A 25690-nucleotide genomic window follows, 5' to 3' on the forward strand; every position below is an offset into this window, starting at 1 on the left:
GAACAGTGCAAAGAACACAATAACTTTGTATGGACACAGTTTCATCCGTTTCAGTCGCAGGCAATAGGCCTATCGACACAAGAAGGGTACTGTTTTTATCAAGTAAAGTGTGGGAAACCTGCGTGGTAGTAATTTTATGGTTCATCAATCCTACCAGAAAATACATATTAGAAGCTCCTGGTGACCATCAGGCTGGGGTTCAACAGTTTTGGAAAAGGAGCATTTTGTCTGGAAGAACCCAATCCTGGGGCTATAAATGTTTGTGGCAAAAACTTCCGCCCACCAGTTCTACAGGCAATTAGGAGGGCACTGACCCTCTAGCAGCTTCTGATGAGAAGTACATTTCTTAGGTGTATCGGAATGCCATAAAGCCCAGTTCTGCAATTGTCCTTGAAGCCTCTTCTGGGTATTTTAAAACTTAAACGCACACACTGTTTCTGTATTTGGAGGGGGTGTATTAAATGGCAGGTCAATGTTCTTAACCCACACGAGGGATATTTCACTAACATTGAAGCAGTGAGATCTGTGGGTGTAACAAAGGTTGAATACCCCCACTTAAAAATCTAACTTTTCAAAGAAAATAACTGAAAATGTAGTTACAAAATGACGGCCATCGATGAAAGGCTTTAAAAGATTGCAATGTTAAGAGAACCTGCACACAGGTGTACAGAAATGATCTTAATTTTAACTTTTACAGCTGCATTACAAGCCAATATTTAACTCGCTGAATCTCAGGAGCAGCTCTTTTAAACTGTTCTATTAAAAAAAAAGAAAAAAAGAGGCATAGATTCCTAGCTTTCTAGTTTAGCTTATTTCCAACTCCAGTCGTGTTTTGAAATAAACTATAAAAACAACTGAATAACGTGCCTGTGGACAAATAAAAAACGCTGTTAGAAAAGAGGCTTTATCTTTGTGAAAGTGGTCCAGGACCCTGCCCACAGGCGGAGATTGTCAATGTTTTGGGACATCAACGAGGATCTCATTATAAAAGAACAAGCATAGGCCAGAATGGTGATAAATATCAGGATTCAGGCCTTCCTAGGAAAAAGTGGCACACGTGTATGGCAGTAAATTCACTTGCAGGTTTCCTTTTCGAAAAGTCCGTTAGGGTGAAGATCAGAACTCAAACCTCTCAAAACCTTCACTGCTCATCACCAACACTCACTCTAATCTAAGAAATAGCCAAGTCTACTCCTCACTGAAATTGAAATGCAGTCTACATGTCTTTGCCAGTAGAAGCTTCTTAAATCCCAGATTACATTTCTCTTCAAAATGGGTCATACAGCCTTATTATTGACAATGCCAAGACTTTGAAACTCCAAAGTACACTTTGTGTCACCTTTTACCTGTAACTTATACCCTCAGACATGTCACGTCCCTCAGCTCAGAAATTTCTCTACGGCAATACTTATGTTTAATGATCAATGGGAGCCGGTCCCAGTCTTACCAAGTACAATGCTGGTGATATATATCGGCTTGATGAAGAGGCTAAGGAGGGCACCCTGCAAACCCAGGATATTCCATCGAGTCAGTTTGTCACTGCCAGACATGCAGCAGACGCGGGCAGCCAACACACTAGGACGGCAGTAGGAGACAGGCTTCAAAATACCCTTGGCATGGACATGAAGCGCTTGATTGATGTCTCGCATGTTTCCAGGGTTACTACACGCAGAAGAGGTAAAACAGCAAGTGTGACAATGCTGACCAGATGAAAGACAAATGCATTTTGGGATAAAGTGTGTGTATGTTTAAACAGTTCTACACGTCAAGAAAATTGCATATTATAGATAGACATATCAAATAAGGTTGAACTTCAGACCCGCTGGGTTGTGAGCACTTCCTATCTGGAGATGGTGACAACTGTTACTTACCCTGTAAGCATCTGTTTGTGGCATGCGGTGCTGCAGATTCACATGCTCTGTATAGTCCTGCCATCTAGTGTTGGGTCTGCAGTTGTGCTCGTAGTTTTTCTTTGAAGAAATCGTTTGAGTCACAAGGTTGAGTGACACCTCCTCTCTGTGATAATACACACGGGCACTGACTCCATTGTTAGATTGTTTTCCCGTAGGCAGGTGAGGACAGAGTGAAAAGTATGTGCCAGTAATGTGATGACCATGCTATATGAAATATATAAGGAACTGTAACAGCCACAGGTGTCCCAGAAGAAGGGTGGGTGCATATGAATCTACAGCACTACATGCCACGAACAGATGCTTAAAGGGTAAGTAACATTCCATTACATGGCATGTGTGGCTGTAGATACACATGGTCTGTATAGACTGTAAAGCAGTCCCCCCTTAGAAGCGGTGGCTAACCTGTGGGTGTTGCAGTGATTTGAAAAAGGGTAGGTAGCACTGCCTGACCTATATTGGCTTTCTAAAACACCCACACAGTAATGTTTGGTAAAGATGTGTGGTGTGGACCATGTAGCTGCTTTACATAGGTCAGCTAAGGGAAGGCTTCCTATAACAAAAAAAAACAAAAAAAATGTCATGGTTGCTCCATTTTTGTGAGTGGAGTGCACTCTGGGGGAAACAGGTCTTTTGACCTTAAGATGGCAAGTTTGAATACATTTCACTATCCAACTGGCTATGCCCGATTTGGATACAGGGTAGCCTTTGTGTGGTGGAGAAAAGGCAACGAAGAGTTGTTTAGACTTTCTGAAAGTTTTACTTCAATCATTGTAGAACACAAGGGCTCTTTTTACATCTAATTTATGAAAACCCTTTCCATATTAGAATCCCGTTGAGGGAAAAATACCGGCAACTCAATGGATTTGTTGAGGTGAAACTGAGACACTAACTTAAGTAGGAATTTAGGGCTGGTGCTGAGAAACACCTTGTCTCTGTGTATTTGGAAGAAGGGTTCCTCTAAAGTTAATGCCTAGAGCTCACGGACACGCCTAAGTGAAGTAATGGCAACTAAGAATGCCACTTTCCATTAAAATAATTGAAGGGAACAAGAGTCTAGTGGTTCGAATGGGTGACCCATGAGTATGGTAACAACAATATTAAGGTCCAGGAGGGTGCTGGGGGAACCCTTGGTAGAATAACTCATTTGAGTCCCTCCATGAAGGCTTTGATGCATGGAATTTTGAACAGTGAAAGGTACTGTCTATTTTGAAGGTAGGCAGCAATTGCAGCAAGATGTAACCATAGGGAAGTTTACCTTTTGTAAGTGAAGCAGGTAGCAGGCAATGTCTTGCACCATGGCTTTAAAAGGGTCAATTTGTTTTGAGTGACAGTAGCAAGCAAAACGATTCAATTTTGCTGGGTACCAGCCTCTAGTGGTGGATCTATGTGCTTCCTTATGAATGTCCATACATTCTGCTGTTAAGTTAAGGTAGCTAAACTATGATCTCTGGAGCCAAATTACTAGATTGAGAGTTTCGGGGTCTGGGTGCCTGATTTGTCCTTGATTCTCAGTGAGAAGGTTCGGCCTGTTGGGGAGCTTCTTGTGTGGAACTACAGAGAGGTCTAGAAGTGTTGTGAAACATGGCTGACGTGCCAAAGTAGGAGTTACTAGGATCATTGTAAGAGAAGTTTCCCTGAGCTTCCGAACCAGAAACAGAAGTAGTGGGAGAGATGGAAAAGCACAAATATCCCTGACCAACTCATCCATAGTGCTTTGCCATTGGATATTGGGCACTGAAGGTGAAGTTTGGGCATTTTGCGTTTGCAACAGTGGCAAAAAGGTGTATCTGAGGGAACCCCCACTTTTGGAAGTATGGTGGGACAACTTGTGTAGTGAATCATAGTTTGTTTTAAAGGGAAACAGGACTTAGCTTTGCCTTTGGCTTACAGACTCATGCCCTGTCACCTAGTGACTTTTACCCTACTTAGCTTGCTCTGTTTTAGCGCATTTATTTAATTCTATCTTTTAAGATGACTGCCTTGTTTTTAGTCAGGCCTTTGTTTCAGTTTCGTGTTATCAGTGCCATTGCGCTAAGGGGTCAATATCAAGTGACAAAGATAAATAAACTCTAGGTGTTCACATTAGGTACTTTCCCTCTTCACGTCTTTGAGCAAATTTTGTTATCTATTGTTTGGGAACAAACCTACATCAGGGGGCCCAAGCAGATCTGTATAAATGCTTCTCACTTAGGCAGATAGTCAGAAAGATTCTGACCAGATGCCATCGCTGCTGCACAACGCCTTGACGCTGACGCAGCCTTCGTGCCCCTATGGAGTCTGAGCTAGAGACCTCACTCCAAGGTAACAAGTGTTCGGGGGCTCTTCTCATGGACATGGCATTGGCAGATTAGGTTTAACATACCTAGCTCTCATTTTAGCTTAGAGATTAGGTACATCATATTAGGGTATTAGAACATATTTCACACATCATGTCATTTCATGTTATTGCAAGATGGTGGGGGTCTTTGTATTAATGATTCTTGTCTTTACCATTCTGTTTCTTGCATTATTCATTATCCTAATCATTGCAGCCCGTATAACTTATCGTAGACTGCAGTTTTGTTAAAATAAAACCTATTGAAACCTTACTGCATCTTCTTCATTGCCTGTGTTTGAATGAGAATGCTGTTCATGTGAGAAAGGGGTAATCTCTGTTTAACCACAACACTCCCTGAGATGTCATACTCTGAGTCCATGCGTAAAGGCTGCCACAAATCACCACTTACTGTTTAGGTTTTTGGTGAGGTGCTGCTTGTGAGCCGGGAAGGTTGAGACGACAGTTGCGATTTGTTGTAGGATTGGCATAGTCGCCCACAAACATAAGTACTGTCATCCTTAAACCAGCAGTCTTGCCTAGAGCAAGAGTCCAACTACGACATTGGGCCACCAACGATGGTGTTTAGGCACTAATTTGTGGATACCCAGACTATCACTGTCTCACATACAACAGGTACCCTAAGTACCATTATACGGAGATGTCCGTGGTCTTGGGGAAGATTCTCCTCCGCTGAACAGGGACTACCTGATTAGGCTGTAGGTTGTTCAAGATCAAACTGATAAAAGGACTTTACTCCCAACTTGGTGTTCCTTCTCTTTTACCCATTTCACAATATGGCTAATGCCATAGAAATTCCCAAGAATGCTAGACAAGCATTAACATTACACCTAGTAGCTCATGACTTAGAAGAGGGCGGAGATGTTACATTCATTGTGGAAGCTAGTGAAGCTTACCAAACAGAAACATTCTATTTCTGGGTACACTTTCCTAGGGAAGACAACACTACATTCACATTCCACACATACAGAATTGCAAATGTACCTCTTTGGTACCAAGTAAACCAGTATCATGAAATACCACTCACTTATCAGGAGCATCAGAACTGGTTTGAAGGCGCCCTACCACATGTAATACAACCCGTGAGATTAGGTTCCTTAGGTAAAGATGGACCAACGTGGCCTATGTTTGACATACATACACCTCACCCAGGTATTCAAAACATGCAGACAGCAGACCAGCAAAACTTATACCTTAAGCTAGTAACACTTTACAGATGACTTGTTCAGTTCGTAATGCAAACTCTGAACACTACACCAGTGCGTCCAGCACCACCAGCACCTGCTGGATACCAACTGGCTACTGGAATTAATCCACAAACAGTACATACTATAATGGGTAATGTACCCATGGAACAAGAGAAAATACCGTTCTGGATAGCCCAGAAAACAAATCAGCTGGAAGCTATGTTTCCCCATACGAGACCACAGGAGAAACACAGAATTCTCACAATGTGCTTGCCCTTCGGGATGGTTCCCTCGGTGGATGACTGTGCCACATAGGGTACAGTCTTCGCTGCAATTTATACTACCCCACATGGTACACTGACCCCTGCCAAGTTACCGGAGGCTTTAAAACAAATTCAAAATGAGCACGGGCTGCTCCAGCCCTAGATTTGGGGATGAAATTAATGTGTAATTTCAACACAGTCTTCTCAATCATACTCAGTAATATTAAAGGGGAAGCGGTAGCACTGGCCATACGCTAGCGCCTCCAAGAGACTCCACATTTGGACCGGGAGAAAGAGCTACCAAAAATTATTTCCGACACCTATACCAGTATAGGACGGGATAGTTTGGGAGCCAAGCCGAATAAGCTTGAAATAGAGAGTACCACCCCTATGGAAGGTACAAAACAAGCACAGGAGGGTTCTAAGAAGCGCTGGGATAAACAAAAACAATTTAAAGATACACAAAATCAGAGAGTGGATTCTCCACACCCAGAGAACTCAGACGGGAGATATACTCTCAGAAATAGAGGAAATATATAAAAGCTTCTGACAGATATACTAATTCACATCCCTCTTGTTCCTTTCAGGACGCACCGGATAGACTGAGTGAGAGAGGGAGCCGTCCTGATCGACGTCCTGAATACGTGAAACAGAAGAAAGACTCACCACAGCCTTCAGATAAAAAAAGAAGGTAAGTCCCCACAACAAAAGCCACAGTTCAAAACGAAAAAAGGTGGCAGCACTGTCAATTAAAAATGCTAGTACACTTAACAACACTGCTGAAGAACAAGACGTGGGCAGTGACTGTTAGCGCAGCAGAGGTCACGATATGTCGCCAGAGTCTGAAAGATCATCTGGATGTAACAGCAAATATCAATTTCATTGCTGTTGAAACTGCGGACGTTCTCCCACCCAACAGGGTTTATGATTTAAATATCCAAAATGAGGGAGACGTGGAGCGCGCAATTGGTGTGATATTCTGGGATGAACATAGTTGTGATATCCTGCTGGCCGAAAGGGACTGGCTACCCGAGCACGCCCGTAAGCTCCCAAATGAGGAAAATGTCATTTTGCCGTCTTTCTCTGATCTTGTTCCAGAAGCGGTAAAAAAAAAAGGCCTACGCTGTCAATTGGGCTTTAACGCAGGTAGCTGCGTTGTACCGCAATCATGTAGGTTGGGTCAAGGATTCTCCTTGTCATGTAATACCTATCAGGTCTACACCCCAGCCTCGGCCACAATATTCTGGTAAACATGAAGCAAAAGTTCCACTGAGAGAGATCCTCACTCAGCTCGAGTAACACGGAGTAATTGAGCCATGTGTCTCTGCAATGAATAACCCATTATTCCCCGTTGCAAAGGCAGACCATTCCGACAGAATAGTCTTAGATTACAGACACTAAAAAAGCCTTACACGTACGTACGCTATACAAAAGTCTCTTAGCACAGCACTAATTAACAACAGTGCGTAAGAAATGCAAAACATTGGATATTTCCATTTGGCTCACAGAAACGCTTCTGTCGTTTGCCCCAAGGGTACAACAGCCCAGGACTGTTCTCAGCCCGTGTAACATCAATATTGCATGATATTGATCATTGGATTATGTGGATGACATCTACCTGACAGATGACTACCTCAACATTCATCTTGCCAGGGTTGATCGGATCGTTTTGGGATTCGCAGCCCTTGGCTACAAATTTAATTTTAGGAAAACTAAAATAGCCTCTCTCAGTGTACTGTTCCTGGGATATGAGCTTGGCCCCACACTTTCTAAAGAAATGTGCTCAACTACACCCACCTACACTCTCAAGAAACTAGTTTTTACTTGGTTTCTTTAACTTTGGCAGAATGTACATTCCTGACTATGCACAACGTACCAAGCCACCTTACAACTTAATATGAACTGATTTTTCTAGCAGACACTGGACAGATGAACCCACACGCATCCTTAGGGAATTGCAACAGGACATACTAGAGGCCAAAAATTTGCATACCCGTGACAACAAAACAAACTTGGTCATCAGAATAATTGCTGGTGCAATTGGGTTCACTTATGTCACCTTTAACGAGGGCGACAGTTTCCATAGCATATAAATCACATTTATACTCCAATGCACAACAACGTTTTGAACCCACTGAAAAAATTCTAACTGCAGTTCAGATGGCTGCCATTAAGGAGAGGCCACTTGCCCAAGGGAAACGCATCATTGTCGTTACCCCGGTGCCAGCCTTAGAGGTAGTCACCAAAGCAAGCATTCCTAACGCTAAAGCACTACATCCACACTGTATTCAGTGGGCTACCTCCCTGACTGCCACCGATGTTGATTACATCTTTGATCCAAAACTTCAGACACAAGAATTTCTCCAATACGAACAGGAGTACCCTGCTCCTCTAGATATTTTGCCACTTGACAGATACCATACAGTCACATACACGGATGGTTCAGCACAACCAGCTGTAGGTACCAAACATCAATATTCAGCCGCTTGCACAGCCGTGAGCGGAGTGAGGAAGGATGGAGTTTTCCACCCTCACAATACCTACACGCAGACCCTAGGGGACTGCACTGCTCAGCTGGCTGAACTCAAAGCTCTTATTTTAGCGCTAGAACACAGAGCCAGGATTACTGACTAATTGTTTGTGACTCATACTACTGTGTCCAGTCCTACAATGATTATCTTAATCATTGCCGATTGAACAGGTTTAGAGATTGCAAAGGGAACACCATAAAACACAGAACTCTGAGGGGGGAGGGGGGCTGATCTCAAGGATAAGCTACCTTGTGTCCATGTAGTACATACATTAAGCCACCAACGTGTAGGAGTACACATTATCGGCAATACTTTGGCTGATGAAGCAGCCAAATCTGCGGTAGCTACAGCTTTTGTGGCTGCAGTGACTTGTTCTCAGACGAGATTGGATAATGAAATTCTAACTGTCGTGAGAGCTTCGGTTGAAGTAAAGTCTCTCCTAAAAGCATACCCTACAAAATATTCTTATCACATCAGCGCACAGAATGTTGCCTACACAACAATTCCTGGGTTGGAGATTAAGCGATCCCCAATCAAGACCAGAGATTAGATTAGATGCAGCGCAGGAGGGTGTCTCTTCTGCTCATGCTGGTATTTCGGCCACAGTAACACTCTTACAGAAACGTTTCTGTTGGCCAGGTCTATACAAACAGACTAAGCAATATGTCCTTTGTTGTGAGATTTGCCAGCAAATCAAGGGCTCCAACATCAAACGCCCACGCAGACATCCCTCTTAGTGTCCAATGGGCCACTACAATGTGCACCTGGACCACTGCGGTCCCCTTCAACCTGATGGTGCATACAAGTACATCTTAGTTGCTGTAGATTCTTGTTCTAGATCCTGTGGGTATGGCCTCAGCGCTCAGTTGACACTCAAACTGTTATAAAAGACTTGCTGATCTTTATCGGAAATATGCGGTTGCAGCATTCCATTCGGACCAGGGCCCTGCCTTTGCCTCTAAGGAATTCAGGAACACCATGGGGATAGTGGGTGTTGAACTCCATTACTCCTCACCATACCATCCCAAGGAAAATTTGGTTGTGAAGAGGAGGAACCGTGCTCTAGAGCAGTCCTTAACAGCTAGAGTATCAGGGTTTGTCCGCAGTTAGCTCCATCACCTATATGAGGTCCAGACAGCACTGAATAATCTGCCAAGACGGTCCTTGGGGGAACGCACTCCCGAAGAGGTTCTCTTTGGGATACCTATGTATGTCCCACATCTTGATGGGCCTGGTATGGTGGCAGCAGACACACCTTTTGATATAAATAAACGACTCACTGTTTTACAGGAGCTTCAGCAATTTTGTGATGATAAATCATCCACCAGTCCTACCACCTTAGCAATAAGAGATCTACCAATAACTTCCACTGGTTGTTTTCCTGAAGTCTGGGATCTGATTCGTAAAAAGATCGCTGTGAAGAAGGAATTCAGCCCATCCTACAGAGCACCAGTCCCAGTCTTGGGAGTACAAGGTACCAAAATTGTCATCTTGCGACCGCTGCCTGGCTCCGAAGCTAACAGATTAATTTCCATTGATGACATCAAACGTCACCATGTGGCCGCTCCTGCACAGTAGACAGAGAGGGTCCCTTGGGTAGTTCCTGGTCCCCTCTCACTACCCAACAGGACATACCTCTCCAAAACAGAATGAAAATGTCACTTACCCAGTGTACATCTGTTCGTGGCATCAGTCGCAGTAGATTCGCATGTTCTGCAATAGCTCGCCATCTGGTGTTGGGCCGGAGTGTTCCAAGTTGTTTTTCTTCGAAGAAGTCTTTCGAGTCACGGGACCGAGTGACTCCTCCTTTTGTCTCCATTGCGCATGGGCGTCGACTCCATCTTCGATTGTTTTTCCCCCGCAGAGGGTGAGGTAGGAGTTGAATTGTAGTAATAGTGCCCATGCAATGGAGTGACTAAGTATGCACCTATTTAAGGTTGAGATGATACATATATAAATAATTGAAGGTAACTTCCAAACTGCTACAGGCTCCCGGGGAGGCGGGTGGGCACATGCGAATCTACTGCGACTGATGCCACGAACAGATGTACACTGGGTAAGTGACATTTTCAGTTCGATGGCATCTGTCGCTGTAGATACGCATGTTCTGCATAGACTAGTAAGCAGTTATTTCCCCAAAAGCGGTGGATCAGCCTGTAGGAGTGGAAGTAGTCTGAAATAATGTCCTTAATACGGCTTGACCTACTGTGGCTTGTTGTGCGGATAACACGTCTACACAGTAGTGCTTGGTGAATGTGTGAGGCGTAGACCATGTGGCTGCCTTACATATTTCTTGCATTGGGATGTTTCCTAGAAAGGCCATGGTAGCACCTTTCTTTCTGGTTGAGTGTGCCCTTGGTGTAATGGGCAGCTGTCGTTTAGCTTTAAGGTAGCAGATTTGGATGCATTTAACTATCCATCTGGCTATACCTTGTTTTGAAATTGGGTTTCCTGCGTGAGGTTTTTGAAATGCAATAAAGAGTTGTTTAGTCTTTCTGATGTTTTTTGTTCTGTCAATGTAATACATTAATGCTCTTTTGACATCTAATGTATGTAGTGCCCTTTCAGCTACGGTATCTGGCTGTGGAAAGAACACTGGAAGTTCCACTGTTTGATTTAGATGGAACGGTGAAATAACCTTTGGCAAAAATTTAGGATTGGTCCTTAGGACGACTTTATTTTTGTGTAGTTGTATAAAAGGTTCCTGTATAGTAAACGCCTGAATCTCGCTTACTCTTCTTAGGGAAGTAATGGCGATGAGAAATGCCACCTTCCAGGTTAGGAACTGTATGTCGCAGGAGTGCATGGGTTCAAAAGGTGGACCCATAAGTCTAGTTAGGACAACATTTAGGTTCCATGAAGGAACAGGTAGTGTTCTTGGTGGTATAATTCTCCTAAGGCCCTCCATGAATGCTTTAATGACTGGTATTTTATATAGGGAAGTTGAATAGGTAGTTTGCAGGTATGCAGATATTGCTGCAAGGTGAATCTTAATGGAAGAGAAAGCTAGGTTAGATTTTTGTAAGTGAAGCAAGTAACCCACTACATGTTCTGGAGTTGTGTGTAATGGTTGTATTTGATTAATATGGCAGTAGCAAACAAACCTCTTCCATTTACTTGCATAGCAGTGCCTGGTGGATGGCCTTCTTGCTTGTTTTATGACTTCCATACATTCTTGGGTAAGTTGTAAGTGCCCGAATTCTAGGATTTCAGGAGCCAGATTGCTAGATTCAGCGATGCTGGATCTGGGTGTCTGATCTTTTGGTTGTGCTGTGTCAACAGATCTGGCCTGTTGGGCAATTTGATGCAGGGTACCACTGATAGGTCTAGCAGCGTTGTGTACCAGGGTTGCCTTGCCCAAGTTGGTGCTATCAATATGAGTTTGAGTTTGCTTTGACTGAGTTTGTTTACCAGGTAAGGAAGGAGAGGGAGAGGAGGAAAAGCGTAAGCAAATATCCCTGACCAGTTCATCCATAGGGCATTGCCTTGGGATTGTTTGTGTGGGTATCTGGATGCGAAGTTTTGGCATTTTGCGTTCTCCCTTGTCGCAAACAAGTCTATCTGAGGTGTTCCCCAGAGTTTGAAATAAGTGTTCAGAATTTGGGGGTGAATTTCCCATTCGTGGACCTGTTGGTGATCTCGAGAGAGATTGTCTGCGAGTTGATTTTGTATCCCTGGTATAAACTGTGCAATTAGGCGAATTTGGTTGTGAATTGCCCAATGCCAAATTTTTTGTGCTAGCAGGCTTAACTGCGTGGAGTGCGTCCCCCCCTGCTTGTTTAGATAATACATTGTTGTCATGTTGTCTGTTTTGACGAGAATGTATTTGTGAACTATTATTGGTTGGAAAGCTTTTAGTGCTTGAAAAACTGCTAGAAGTTCTAGGTGATTGATATGCAGTTTTGTTTGATGTACGTGTCCTTGTATGCTGTGTTGATCGAGGTGTGCTCCCCACCCTGTCATGGAAGCATCTGTTGTTATTACGTATTGTGGCACTGGGTCTTGGAAAGGCCGCCCCTTGTTTAAATTTATGTTGTTCCACCACAGAAGCGAGAGGTAAGTTTGGCGGTCTATTAACACCAGATCTAGAAGGTGACCCTGTGCTTGAGACCACTGTGATGCTAGGCATTGTTGTAAGGGCCTCATGTGCAGTCTTGCGTTTGGGACAATGGCTATGCATGATGACATCATGCCTAGGAGTTGTAATACCATCTTTGCTTGTATCTTTTGTGTTGGATACATGCGTTGTATGATGGTGTTGAAATTTTGAATTCTTTGTGGACTTGGAGTGGCTACTCCTTTTGATGTGTCTATTATGGCTCCCAGGTATTGTTGTACCTTGCGTGGCAGAATTTTGGATTTTGTGAAATTGACGGTGAACCCTAGTTTGAAGAGGGTTTGTATGATATGATTTGTATGATTTGAGCACTCTATTAACGAATGGGCCTTGATTAGCCAGTCGTCTAGATATGGGAACACATGTATCTGCTGCCTTCTTATGTGTGCTGCGACTACCGCTAGACATTTGGTAAAGACTCTTGGTGCGGTTGTTAATCCGAAAGGCAGTACCTTGAATTGGTAATGTATTCCTTTGAATACAAACCTTAGGTATTTCCTGTGCGATGGGTGTATTGGTATATGGAAATAAGCATCCTTGAGGTCTAAAGTTGCCATGTAGTCGTGCAGTTTTAGCAATGGCAATACTTCTTGTAGTGTGACCATGTGGAAGTGGTCTGATTTGACGAAAGTGTTCACTACTCTGAGGTCTAGGATTGGTCTCAGTGTTTTGTCCTTCTTTGGTATCAGAAAGTACAGTGAGTAAACTCCTGTGTTTATTTGTGTGTTTGGCACTAATTCGATTGCATTCTTTTGCAATAGTGCCTGCACTTCTATCTCCAGGAGATTGGAATGGTGTGTTGTTAAATTTTGTGCTTTTGGTGGTATGTTTGGAGGGAATTGTAGAAATTCTATGCAATAACCATGTTGGATAATTGCTAGAACCCAAGTGTCTGTAGTGATTTCCTCCCATGCTTTGTAATAATGACCTATTCTTCCCCCCACTGGTGTTGTGTGGAGGGGGTGAGTGACCTGTGAGTCACTGTTTAGTAGTAGGGGCTTTGGGGCTTTGAAATCTTCCTCTATTTCTAGGGAATTGCCCTCCTCTATATTGTCCCCGAAAACCTCCTCTATACTGTCCCTGGTAACTGGACGGTGTGGCTTGTGAGGTGCTGGCTTGTGTGCTTTGACCTCGAAACCCCCCTCGAAAGGGCGTTTTACGGAATGTGCTGTAATTCCCTCTGCTCTGCGGGGAGTAGAGTGCGCCCATGGCTTTGGCAGTGTCCGTATCTTTTTTGAGTTTCTCAATCGCTGTGTCCACTTCTGGACCGAACAGTTCTTTTTCATTAAAAGGCATATTGAGAACTGCTTGTTGAATCTCTGGTTTAAATCCAGACGTTCGGAGCCATGCATGCCTTCTGATAGTTACAGATGTATTAATTGTCCGTGCAGCTGTATCTGCAGCGTCCATGGAGGAGCGGAACTGGTTGTTGGAAATGGTCTGTCCTTCCTCGACCACTTGCTTTGCCCTATTTTGTAAGTCCTTGGGCAGATGTCGTCCCAGTGGGCTCTGTCATAGCGCGCAAGTAGTGCCTGGGAGTTCGCGATGCGCCACTGGTTTGCAGCTTGTGCTGCGACTCTCTTACCAGCTGCATCGAACTTGCGGCTTTCTTTATCTGGGGGTGGTGCATCTCCAGATGTGTGGGAGTTGGCCCTTTTCCTAGCTGCTCCTACAACAACAGAGTCTGGTGGCAGCTGTGTAGTGATGAAAACCGGGTCCGTAGGAGGCGGCTTATACTTTTTTTCCACCCTTGGTGTGATTGCCCTACTTTTGACCGGCTCCTTAAATATGTCTTTTGCGTGCCGGAGCATACCAGGGAGCATAGGCAGGCTTTGGTATGAGCTGTGGGTGGAGGAGAGTGTGTTGAACAAGAAATCATCCTCGACCTGTTCTGAGTGGAGGCTTACATTGTGATATTGTGCTGCTCTAGCCACCACCTGAGAGTACGCGGTGCTGTCTTCTGGTGGAGATGGCTTTGTAGGGTATGCCTCCGGGCTGTTATCTGACACTGGGGCGTCGTATAGGTCCCATGCGTCCTGATCTTGGTCACCCTGGCTCATGGTGGTGTGAGCTGGGGAGTGTGATGGAGTTTGTGCTGGTGAAACGTCAATCACGGGCGGAGGAGAGGGTGGTGGTGTAACTCTTTTCACCACTTTTGGTTGTGGTGTTTGTTCCGTCTGGAACTCCAACCTCCTCTTTCTCCTAATGGGGGGAAGGGTGCTTATTTTTCCTGTCCCCTGCTGAATGAAGATACGCTTTTGCGTATGGTCCACATCAGTTGCTTGTAGCTCTTCCTCAAACCTATGCTTCTGCATTTGGGAGGTTAGCGAGTGCTCTTCTGTATAAGAGCCTGAAGCTGGGTCGCTTGCAGTTTGTTTCGGCATCGAAACTTTGTCTGCGTGTTTTTTCGGCTCCGAGGTGACTTTTTTCCTTTTCGGGGCCGAAACCTCTCGGCGTCGATCTGTTTCGGTGCCGCTGTCTTGGCGTCGAGCCGTGTCCACACCGGCATCTCGGTGTCGAGGCTTGTCTCCAGCACTTTCTCGGTCCTGAGAAGGCTGCGTGCCGGTGTCTCGACCGGAGTCGGACGATCTCGGCACTGTTTGGGCCTTTTTCGGTGCCGACGGTCGGTCACCGAATTTATGGGTCGAGCCATGGCCTGGTGGCAGTGGCGTCCCCTGGGCCTTGTAAATGTTTCTCTGTGTGGTTTTCGACGTCTTACTCACGGTTTGTGTATCGTCGAATCCTTCGGAGTCTGAGTCTTGGATCGAGAAGGTACCTTCCTCTTCCTGTTCCTCGAACTCCCGTTGGGCTGTCGGTGCGGACGCCATCTGAAGTCTTCTGGCTCGACGGTCTCGGAGTGTTTTTCGGGACCGGAACGCACGACAGGCCTCGCAGGTGTCTTCGCTGTGCTCAGGTGACAGGCACAGGTTGCAGACCAAGTGTTGGTCTGTGTAGGGGTATTTATTGTGGCATTTGGGGCAGAAACGAAACGGGGTCCGTTCCATCGGCGTTCTTCAGCACGCGGTCGGGCCGACCAGGCCCCGACGGAGGATCGAAAAACTACCCCGAAGGGCACCGGAGCTCTTCGATCTTCGATGCGGTGTTGAATGTAAGTACGCCGATCCCGAACGCAACAATACCGACGAAAATCTTCCGAAATTAGCTAATTTTCCGTTCCGAAACTCGGAGCGACAGGAACACGTCCGAACCCGATGCCGGAAAAAAAACAATCGAAGATGGAGTCGACGCCCATGCGCAATGGAGACAAAAGGAGGAGTCACTCGGTCCCGTGACTCGAAAGACTTCTTCGAAGAAAAACAACTTGTAACACTCCGGCCCAACACCAGATGGCGAGCTATTGCAGAACATGCGTATCTACAGCGACAGATGCCATCGAACATAACAGTACTACTTCTGACTATACAAGCATGTCCAACAATGCTAAAAATACCTCTAACCGTGGGGAGGGGGGAAAATGAGCGCTTGCTGATTCCAGTTACCACTTCAACAACAGCACCTGTCCAAGATTTGGCTGTTTTCTACACCAACACTACACAGACTGATGGCACCGTCTACTATGAGCCTCCACGCGAAGTGGATCTATCCACCGGTAATGCGACTGCTTCTGGTTATTTCATCGATATTGATGGCTTTTCTTCAGACTTATTCACTTCAGTTACTGAAAATGTTTCAAAGAAACGTAAGCTGTACCTATGGCTTAAAAATAATTATTTACTTCACTCATGGAACTATTTATGGTTCTGCTTGACACTTTTTGCAGTATTTCGATAGATTGGTTTTGTGACTGTTTTCTTTTTGCTTTTAAATGGTCATTATCTGTTGAGCCTGTGGATAAAGTCTTAACTCCATATCATTCCTCACATAAGGTCTGAAGAGACTTGTCCCTTGTGAACATTTCAGCTGTACCAATTCCTGATCGAATTGTGTGGGACAACGTTCCGTTTGAAATATACAGGCCTACTGAGGTCATTCAAATTCCATATGTCTTTAAAATTTCTATGACTGATGTAATTACACCTCGTGTTTTATCTGATGATTGGGACGCCAAACAGTTGATTCTATGCTAACTGTAATGAAGGACTATTCAGTATTTGAAAGTGATGATGTACATACAAAAACAATGAATTATGGGGAAATGTTCTGCTATAACAACTGGAGACATTACTACCTGAACGATACCAGTTGACATAGACCAGTCCTTAACTACACACAATGAGAACACTGTTCGACACCATCTGTGGGGAGCCCAAAACGTTATGCAGATACATTTACTTATTTTTCTGGGCATGACACAAAAAATCTAGAGTCATATCATTTCAAAATACCTCCTTCAGAAATTAGGAAGATTTTGCTAACTGATATGAAACTGATTTATTCAGATTCTTTTGTTTCCCATCTTGCAGTTGAAGGTTATGAATACTGGAAGAACACTACTAGACTGGGAACACAAGATTGGTAATTACGGGACAGGGAAGCTTTGTTTGGAGCGTGCCTGATTCCTGTGCAAATGATCTTTTTGAATGACACCATTCAACAAACATTCTGTCTGGGGTTAGCAAAAATAAAAGAAATTGAGACGATCAGTATCCCCACACCGGCAAAGTTGAATAACTGGCAATTCTTCCTGAATGTCACTGAGGAAGAGCCAGATGCAAAGGTTCAGTATGGTACCTATAACTCTTCACTTTCCAGTCCCGGCGGGTGGTTGATTTGGCCAATAGACACAAATGAGGGTCAGGCATGTTTTGTGAATTCCTCAGGGGGTTTCAAGATAAGCCGGCCAGACCCTTGCTTTCCCTCGGGTAAACACACAGGTATGGTTACAACATGCAGTGTGGGTAAGCTGTGTCAACAATGGGTGCAGACTACACGTTAGCGGCAGTTATGGAACATCTTACTCTTTCTGAAGATATAGACTTGCCGGACTTTTTGTTGGGTCCTAGAACGCCACGCTCTAAAAGATTAATCTATGCTGTATATAATGAGATCCGGAAGCTTTCTCAGATAGAGGCTGCTGCGCGTTTCAGGCAAATAGATAAGGAAAACTTCAACACTCTGTCCAACAGGATTTATTCCTTAACAAATATAGGCGGTCATTCTGACCGCGGCGGGCGGCGGTCGCTGCCCGCCATGCGGTTACCGCCGAATGACCGCACCGCGGTCAAAAGACCGCGGGAGTCATTCCAACTTTCCCGCTGGGCCGGCGGCGACCGCCAAAAGGCCGTCCGCCGGCCCAGCGGGAAAGCCCCTGCAACGAGGAAGCCGGCTCGGAATGGAGCCGGCGGAGTTGCAGGGGTGCGACGGGTGCAGTGGCACCCGTCGCGATTTTCACTGTCTGCAAAGCAGACAGTGAAAATCTTTGTGGGGCCCCCAGGGGCCCCACGGCACCCGTTCCCGCCATCCTGGTTCTGGCGGTGGACACCGCCAGTAACAGGCTGGCGGGAAGGGGGTCGGAATCCCCATGGCGGTGCTGCAAGCAGCGCCGCCATGGCGGATTCCCTGGGCCAGGGGAAAACCGGCGGGAAACCGCCGGTTCCCCTTTTCTGACCGCGGCTTTACCGCCGCGGTCAGAATAGCCCAGGAAGCACCGCCAGCCTGTTGGCGGTGCTTCCGCCGCCCTCCGCCATGGCGGTCATGGACCGCCAGGGTCAGAATGACCCCCATAGTGTTGTTTGCAATAGATATTCAGACAGACGTCGCTTTTATATCACGGGCAAAGTCAACTGCGTTCCATCATGCAGTTAGGTTGGACATTACAAACTTTGAAAAATAGCCACTTTCCATGGAAGTACATTAACAGTAGTGAATTTTTTGCTGCTTTTAATCTATCCACAGAACAACAGACTATGGCTAAAAGGGAAGCGAGTTTCACCATGCTTCACATAGAGAAGTTAGAAACGTTGCCTTTCACAGTTGCAGAGAGTCCTTCAACAGTATGGCACCTGCATGGCATCATGGCATCATTAATCTGCCCATTTAAACTGTTTGTTTTTTTAAATGCCTGAAACATCTTGCCGTGTGCAGGTACGAACGACTAGGCGATAACTATATTAAAGAAGAGTGGGAGTTGCCCTTTGAATACAAATGTCTGAATGACAAAACAAAGGTCTTTATGAGCGAAGGCGAGGCTACTGTTAGTCATTCAATGATCTGCCAGCAGGTGTCCCTTCACAGCCTTTGCAACGCAGGGTCGCGAACTTGGCCTGTTTTCTGAAGGGTACTCCCGTCCCTTTGGTTCGACTGGTATTTCATGTACTTTCAAATGGAAGTTATGTGGTGCTGAGCGACCAAAGCTGTTGTGGTATGCGAGCAGGAATTGCCTATGCAATTTGAGTCTCTAAGGTCGTTAGGTGTTGTGGAGAAGTTTTATTCCCACACCAGAGCTAAAAATATCAGAAATGTGGCCTCACATTGATACTTCTAGTGTAAATTATGACAAGCTGAGCAGACTAAATGTCCTGTTCCAAAAACAAGTTGTGTTGACATCAGCTAGAGAGACGTATACTCTCCAGATTGCGAGATCATCAGCCGAGATACAATCCCTATTAAATACCAACGTCCCCAAGCACTTTGGAGAGCTGGTTTCCAGAATTTTCAACGCCTCAAGCACTACTCAGATTGTCCACTCCTTTAAGGCTGGGAGTCTGGATTTCTGTCCATCTTTCAGACTGTCTTCGGAGTCATTCCATCGGCCATCTATTCACTCTATTCAAGTGTGTTTTGCGGCTTTCCTATAATTTTGCCTTTGATTGGCGGACTACTGCTGATGTTTCTTCTGATTCGCAGTGGTTGGGTCTTTCCAGCTACGGAAAGGAATGGAACCCCTGCCACCAGCTCAACTGTGCCATGAATGCATGATTCAGGTCTTTAGTGCTCCGTTGCTGGAGGAATTGGAGCATGATTGGTCATTGTCATTCCGACCACTCCTATGGTGCCAGTCTTTCGCTGCATATGGTGCCTCTTCAAACACTTGCCTACAGTATGTCTTGCTGTTACGCCGGCGCCTCCTGTGGACCAAGTACTGCTGATGTCCCGATGAGGGTTCATTCACGGTCATGCCCCTTGAGAATAAGACTTATTCACAAGGCCACTTATGAGCACCCCCTTTGTGAACGATTTGGCTCTTTTTGGTGCTGTGGAGACTGCCACTCCTGCAGGTGGACCTGTGCAAGAGACTACTACGGAGTCCTGCTCCGTGGATCCGTCTGCCTATCCTGTGATCGATGTACTATCTGACGATGTGGCCTCTTTCCAGATGTCCTTTTCATTCGATGGCTTTGCAGATGCTCTTCAAGATCATGACTATCGTTGGAAAGATTTGATGATTGGCTTACAATACCAAATTCAAAGTTTGCATTTATCGCCCTTACTTTGGCCTACTGTGCTTGACATGGTCGACATTATATCCCTTTGTATATTTTTTAGCTATTGATTTTTACCATGTTTGTAACTGTGATTTTTATCTAGTTTTTATGCTTTTAGCTTTTAGTCCACAGCACCTTTTAGGGTTGGATTCATTCACCTTCTGTGGCGTCAATACTATGGCACATACGTGTTAAGGCAAAGGGGAGGGTGTAGTGAACCCTAGTTTGTTTTAAAGGTAAACAGGAGTTAACTTAGCCTTTGGCTTGCAGACTCGTGAGCCTATCACATAGTGACTTTTACCCTACATAGCTTGCTCTGTTTTAGCGCATTTAATTCTATCTTTTAAGATGGGTGCCTTGTTTTTAGTTAGGCCTATGTTTTAGTTTCATGTTATCAGTGCCACCACGCTGAGGCGTCCATATCAAGCGATGATAAACTGTGTGTGTTCACATTAGGTACTTTCCCTCTTCACAAATTGTTTAAATAAATTACTGTGCCAAGCATGTCTTGTTATCTATTGTTTGGGAACAGACTTACATCAGGGGTCCGAGCAGATCTTTATAAATGCTCCTCACTTAGACAGATAGTCCAGCTGGAATTCTGCAGGGTCCACACTTTCCCCATACTCCTAAGAATAGGGGTCAGGATCCAACCTGGGGAAGGTAGGCTCAGGCAAAGATAAAATCGTCATCAAGTGATGTTGGTCTGCCTCTGGGTCAGAGTCAGGTATAAGTATGGGTTCCACATCGATCGTGGGCCCGAACCACGTCTGAAGCATCAATCTCTTTGCCGGCGCATGTGGAAGGCTGCATTGGCATAATCAGTGCCGGCACAGATCAGACAATGGATCCCGGGGACCCCCCCTTAGACCTAACTGGGCCCGAAGTCATCACAGGGAGGTCAGTCTGCCCAAATAAGAGGCACAAGACCTCATAGAATTCTTTGAGTTAGGCAGGGGTGGCTCCGGCTCCCAGAAACTCGGGGAGGCGTGGAGTTGGCCCAGAAACAGGCTCCGAAGACAGAGGCCTAGAGTGTAGACGCTCTTCCTGGTTCGCATCGTCCAAGCGATGGGGCAAAGTCGAAGGACGTTTGTTCTTCTTCTGTGACTTACTCTTGTGACCCAAATGTCACAAGGACTGAGTGGGACGAAGAAGAGCGGTGGGGGCTTTGTGAGCAGTCTCAGGACCTTCCTTCTGATCGAGACTGGGAGCGAGGCAGAGGTGAGCACTGGCCCGCCATGAGCTTTAGGAGCTGCTCCCTCAAAGCCTTCAGGTTCATGGCCCTGCACTCTGAGCACTTTGGGTCGTGGTCGTGCTACAGACACCACAAACACATGAGGTGTGGATTTGTCACCGACATCATGTGGTGGAAGGAGCCACATGGTTTGAAACTGGTCTTACGTGACCTCGATGCACCAAAAACAACCAAATAATACTGGACAAAAAGGTCAGTCAGTCAAAAATCGATGGAGGGTAGCTCTCTCCAGATCTGCGCATAGGCTAGCACGGGAAGAAAAGAACTGATGTCAGTGTGCCGGGGTAGCGCCTATATAGGTCGCGCAACATCATGATGACAAAACGCCAACACCACCTGATGGCTCGCAAGGGTACTGCCTGAAGAAAAATCTCCAGATCAAGTCTCATGCCTGAGGGAAATTCTAAGGCAAGGAATTTGCAATTAGAAGTCTCTATCAGATTTTGCAGGTAATAAATAGCTGTCATATTGTCTGTCCAGAATAGGACAACCTTGTGAGAAAGGCGAGGTAGGTATGCTTTCATTGCTAGGTGAACACCTTGAAGCTCTAGGTAGCCGATGTGGAGGATTGATGCTGGGCATCCCAGAGACTCTAATGTGAGGTCTTGTAGGTGAGCACTCCATTCCATCTGTGATGCATCTGTCGTTAGTGGTTTGGGAAACAGGGTCCAGAAAAGGCCACCACTTCAACGGGTTGTTGATGCTCCACCATTGCAGAGAACGGCGAGTGTGGTGGTCTATCAACACTAGATTCTCCACCTGACCCTGTGACTGAGACCACTGACAAGCTAGACATTCCTGTAACAGATGCATATGTAACCTTGTGTTGGGTCTATGGCAATGCAGGAAGCCATCATTCCTAGCAGACACATACCCGTCGTCACTGTGAGTTGCTGGTTTGTCTAATCCCAGGGCAATGTGGCTTGAAAGTTTTGAATTTGTGTGGGACTAGGGTAGGCTCATCCTAACTATTTTAAGGATTGCTCCCAAATATGGTTGAACCTGTAAAGGCTGCAGGTGAGATTTGGGTATGTTGTAGTGTGTTGTTGGCACTAATGATGTGTGCTGTCTTTGATAAGCTAGTCTACTAGGTAAGGGAATACGTGGACATTTTGTATACGCAGATGAGCTACAACCCCTACTAGGCATTTGGTCAACACTCAAGATACAGTGGTTACCCCAAATGGAAGAACTTTGAACTAGTAATGCTTGCCTGCTATGCCAATTCCTATGTATTTGCAATGAGCTGGGTGTATTGGTATGTGTAAGTAGCAGTCCTTTAGATCTAGTGTTGCCACAAAGTCGTCTTGTTGAAGAAGTGGACTGACATCCTGTAAGGTGACCACTTGGAAGTGCTCTGATACTATGAATTTGTTAAGAGGCCTGATATTAAAGATGAACCTTGAAAACCTGTCCTTTTTGGGGATTAGGAGTACAGGGAGTATACTCCTGAGCCCTGATGTTGAATAGGAACGGGTTCTATGGTTCCTTTGAGGAGAAGGGCTTGGACGTCCTGCCAGTACCCATTTGTCTGTGGCGACAAAATGTTGTGTTGGGTGAAACAACTGCAGTCTGCTCCCTACAGGTGTTTTGTGATCAGGGGGTGGTAGGGTTGGGGAGGGGGAAGGTAGGGGGTAGGAGAGCGTAGACACAGCTTGCCAGAGGGTGCTGTTGCAGTTATTGAGATATTGAGGAATTAAACTCAAATTGCCACTTTAAAACTTTTTCGAAATTCTAAATCTGGCTGTCCTGAATCCCACTGGTCTTTTTTTTTTTTTAAAAGGGTCTTATGTATAAATCTCTAATATTTTTATTTCTACATCTGCATGAGATTGTTTTATGAGTGTTAAATTATATATTCACCCATTGTGAAGATGAAATATACAAAAACATAACTACTTTCATTTATCTTTTACCAATTCTTTTGGTGGACTGAAGTACAAGTTACTTACCTTTGGTAATGAAATACCTGGTAGAGACATATTCTAGTTGCAGATTCCATACCTTAGAATTTCCCACAGGCGTCAAACTGGATCCAGAGATTTTTCTTCGAGCAATACACTTGCGCGTCTTTAGGTGGCGTTGGTCGACTCCACGGGCGTCGGTGTCATAGTCGTAGTGATGACGCCGGGACGCCGTCTTCGTGCAGTGCTGTCAGTTTCTTTTAATGACTTTCCATGCCAAAGCGCAGAGCCGCTAAGAACACTGAGATTGGTGCTCCAGAGCTACATCCCTGAAAGGGGAATCCCTGCCCTAGAAATCAGTTCGCAAGCAGGGAAGATGGGTGGGCGGTAAAGAATCTGCAACTACAATATGTCTCTACCAGATAGTTAGTTACCGAAGGTAAGTAACTTGTACATCTGATAGAGACTTCTAGTTGCAGATTCCTTACCTTAGAATAGATACTCAAGCAATGCCATCCTCGGAGGTGGGCTGCGAACAAAGATCATACTAGGAAGTCCTGCAGGACCGAACGACCAAAGCAGCCGCCCTGATGGACCGGACTGTCCAGGCAGTAGTGATTAGCAAACGCATTCAGGGACGCCTATGTAGCTGCCTGGCAGATATCCAGGACAGTAACTTTGCGTGCTAATGCAGTGGAAGCAGCAGCAGCTGCTCTGGTGGAATGAGTACGCAAACCCTCGGGGTTGTTCTTGGCCAAAGCATTTTGATGCAAAGAAGCACCCATCGAGAGATGGTACGCTTTTGCACCACCTTCCCTTTTTTCGCACCCATATACCCAACAAAAAGCTGATCGTCCACCCGGAAATCTTTAGTACGATTAAGATAGAATGCTAACGCTCTTTTTTGGGTCCAGACAGTGGAGTCTCACCTCCTCATGAGAAGGATGTGGGGTGAGTAGAAAGTAGGCAGGGTGATGGACTGGCCTACATGAAAAGGCATAACCACCTTTAGAAGGAAGGAAGCCTTAGTGCGCAACACCACTTTGTCAGGGTGCACAGACAAGTATGGAGGTTTAGACAGAAGCCCTAAAGCTCACCCACCCTGCAAGCAGAGGTGATGGCAACAAGAAAGACAGTTTTGAAGGTGAGGAGCCCCAATGGACAATTGTGCATCGGCTCAAAGGGAGTACACATTAAATAAGTAAGGACAGGATTGAGGTCCCTCTGAGGCATGATAAATGGAGTGGAAGGAAATAAATGGGTGAGGCCTTTTAGGAATCTACTCACAAAAAGGAGATTTAAAAAGTGAGAGCTGATCAGGTAACCTAAGGAAGGCCAAAATGGCAGATAATGAAAATGTCACTTACCCAGTGTACATCTGTTCGTGGCATCAGTCGCAGTAGATTTGCATGTTCTGCAATAGCTCACCATCTGGTGTTGGGCCGGAGTGTTACAAGTTGTTTTTCTTCGAAGAAGTCTTTCGAGTCACGGGACCAAGTGACTCCTCCTTTTGTCTCCATTGCGCATGGGCGTCGACTCCATCTTCGATTGTTTTTCCCCGCAGAGGGTGAGGTAGGAGTTGAATTGTAGCAATAGTGCCCATGCAATGGAGTGACTAAGTATGCACCTATTTAAGGTTGAGATGATACATATATAAATAATTGAAGGTAACTTCCAAACTGCTACAGGCTCCCGGGGAGGCGGGTGGGCACATGCAAATCTACTGCGACTGATGCCACGAACAGATGTACACTGGGTAAGTGACATTTTCAGTTCGATGGCATCTGTCGCTGTAGATACGCATGTTCTGCATAGACTAGTAAGCAGTTATTTCCCCAAAAGCGGTGGATTAGCCTGTAGGAGTGGAAGTAGTTTGAAATAATGTCCTTAATACGGCTTGACCTACTGTGGCTTGTTGTGCGGATAACACGTCTACACAGTAGTGCTTGGTGAATGTGTGAGGCGTAGACCATGTGGCTGCCTTACATATTTCTAGCATTGGGATGTTTCCTAGAAAGGCCATGGTAGCACCTTTCTTTCTGGTTGAGTGTGCCCTTGGTGTAATGGGCAGCTGTCGTTTAGCTTTAAGGTAGCAGATTTGGATGCATTTAACTATCCATCTGGCTATACCTTGTTTTGAAATTGGGTTTCCTGCATGAGGTTTTTGAAATGCAATAAAGAGTTGTTTAGTCTTTCTGATGTTCTTTGTTCTGTCAATGTAATACATCAATGCTCTTTTGACATCTAATGTATGTAGTGCCCTTTCAGCTACGGTATCTGGCTGTGGAAAGAACACTGGAAGTTCCACTGTTTGATTTAGATGGAACGGTGAAATAACCTTTGGCAAAAATTTAGGATTGGTCCTTAGGACGACTTTATTTTTGTGTAGTTGTATAAAAGGTTCCTGTATAGTGAACGCCTGAATCTCGCTTACTCTTCTCAGGGAAGTAATGGCGATGAGAAATGCCACCTTCCAGGTTAGGAACTGTATGTCGCAGGAGTGCATGGGTTCAAAAGGTGGACCCATAAGTCTAGTTAGGACAACATTTAGGTTCCATGAAGGAACAGGTAGTGTTCTTGGTGGTATAATTCTCCTAAGGCCCTCCATGAATGCTTTAATGACTGGTATTCTATATAGGGAAGTTGAATAGGTAGTCTGCAGGTATGCAGATATTGCTGCAAGGTGAATCTTAATGGAAGAGAAAGCTAGGTTAGATTTTTGTAAGTGAAGCAAGTAACCCACTACATGTTCTGGAGTTGTGTGTAATGGTTGTATTTGATTAATATGGCAGTAGCAAAC

General features: G+C 45.2%; 1 protein-coding gene across 1 annotated transcript in view; it reads right to left on the reverse strand.

Annotated features, from left to right (window-relative positions):
* Positions 1-25690, reverse strand: part of LOC138258627 (adenosine deaminase domain-containing protein 2-like) — a 239768-nt gene that overhangs the window by 42573 nt on the left and 171505 nt on the right. Inside the window, exon 9 of the mRNA XM_069205965.1 lies at positions 1448-1662. Coding sequence (XP_069062066.1) covers positions 1448-1662 — 215 coding nt within the window. The remainder of the gene's footprint in view (positions 1-1447; positions 1663-25690) is intronic.

The sequence above is a fragment of the Pleurodeles waltl genome, chromosome 9 (assembly GCF_031143425.1).
Source record: "Pleurodeles waltl isolate 20211129_DDA chromosome 9, aPleWal1.hap1.20221129, whole genome shotgun sequence".
In the NCBI taxonomy this organism is placed as follows: domain Eukaryota; kingdom Metazoa; phylum Chordata; class Amphibia; order Caudata; family Salamandridae; genus Pleurodeles; species Pleurodeles waltl.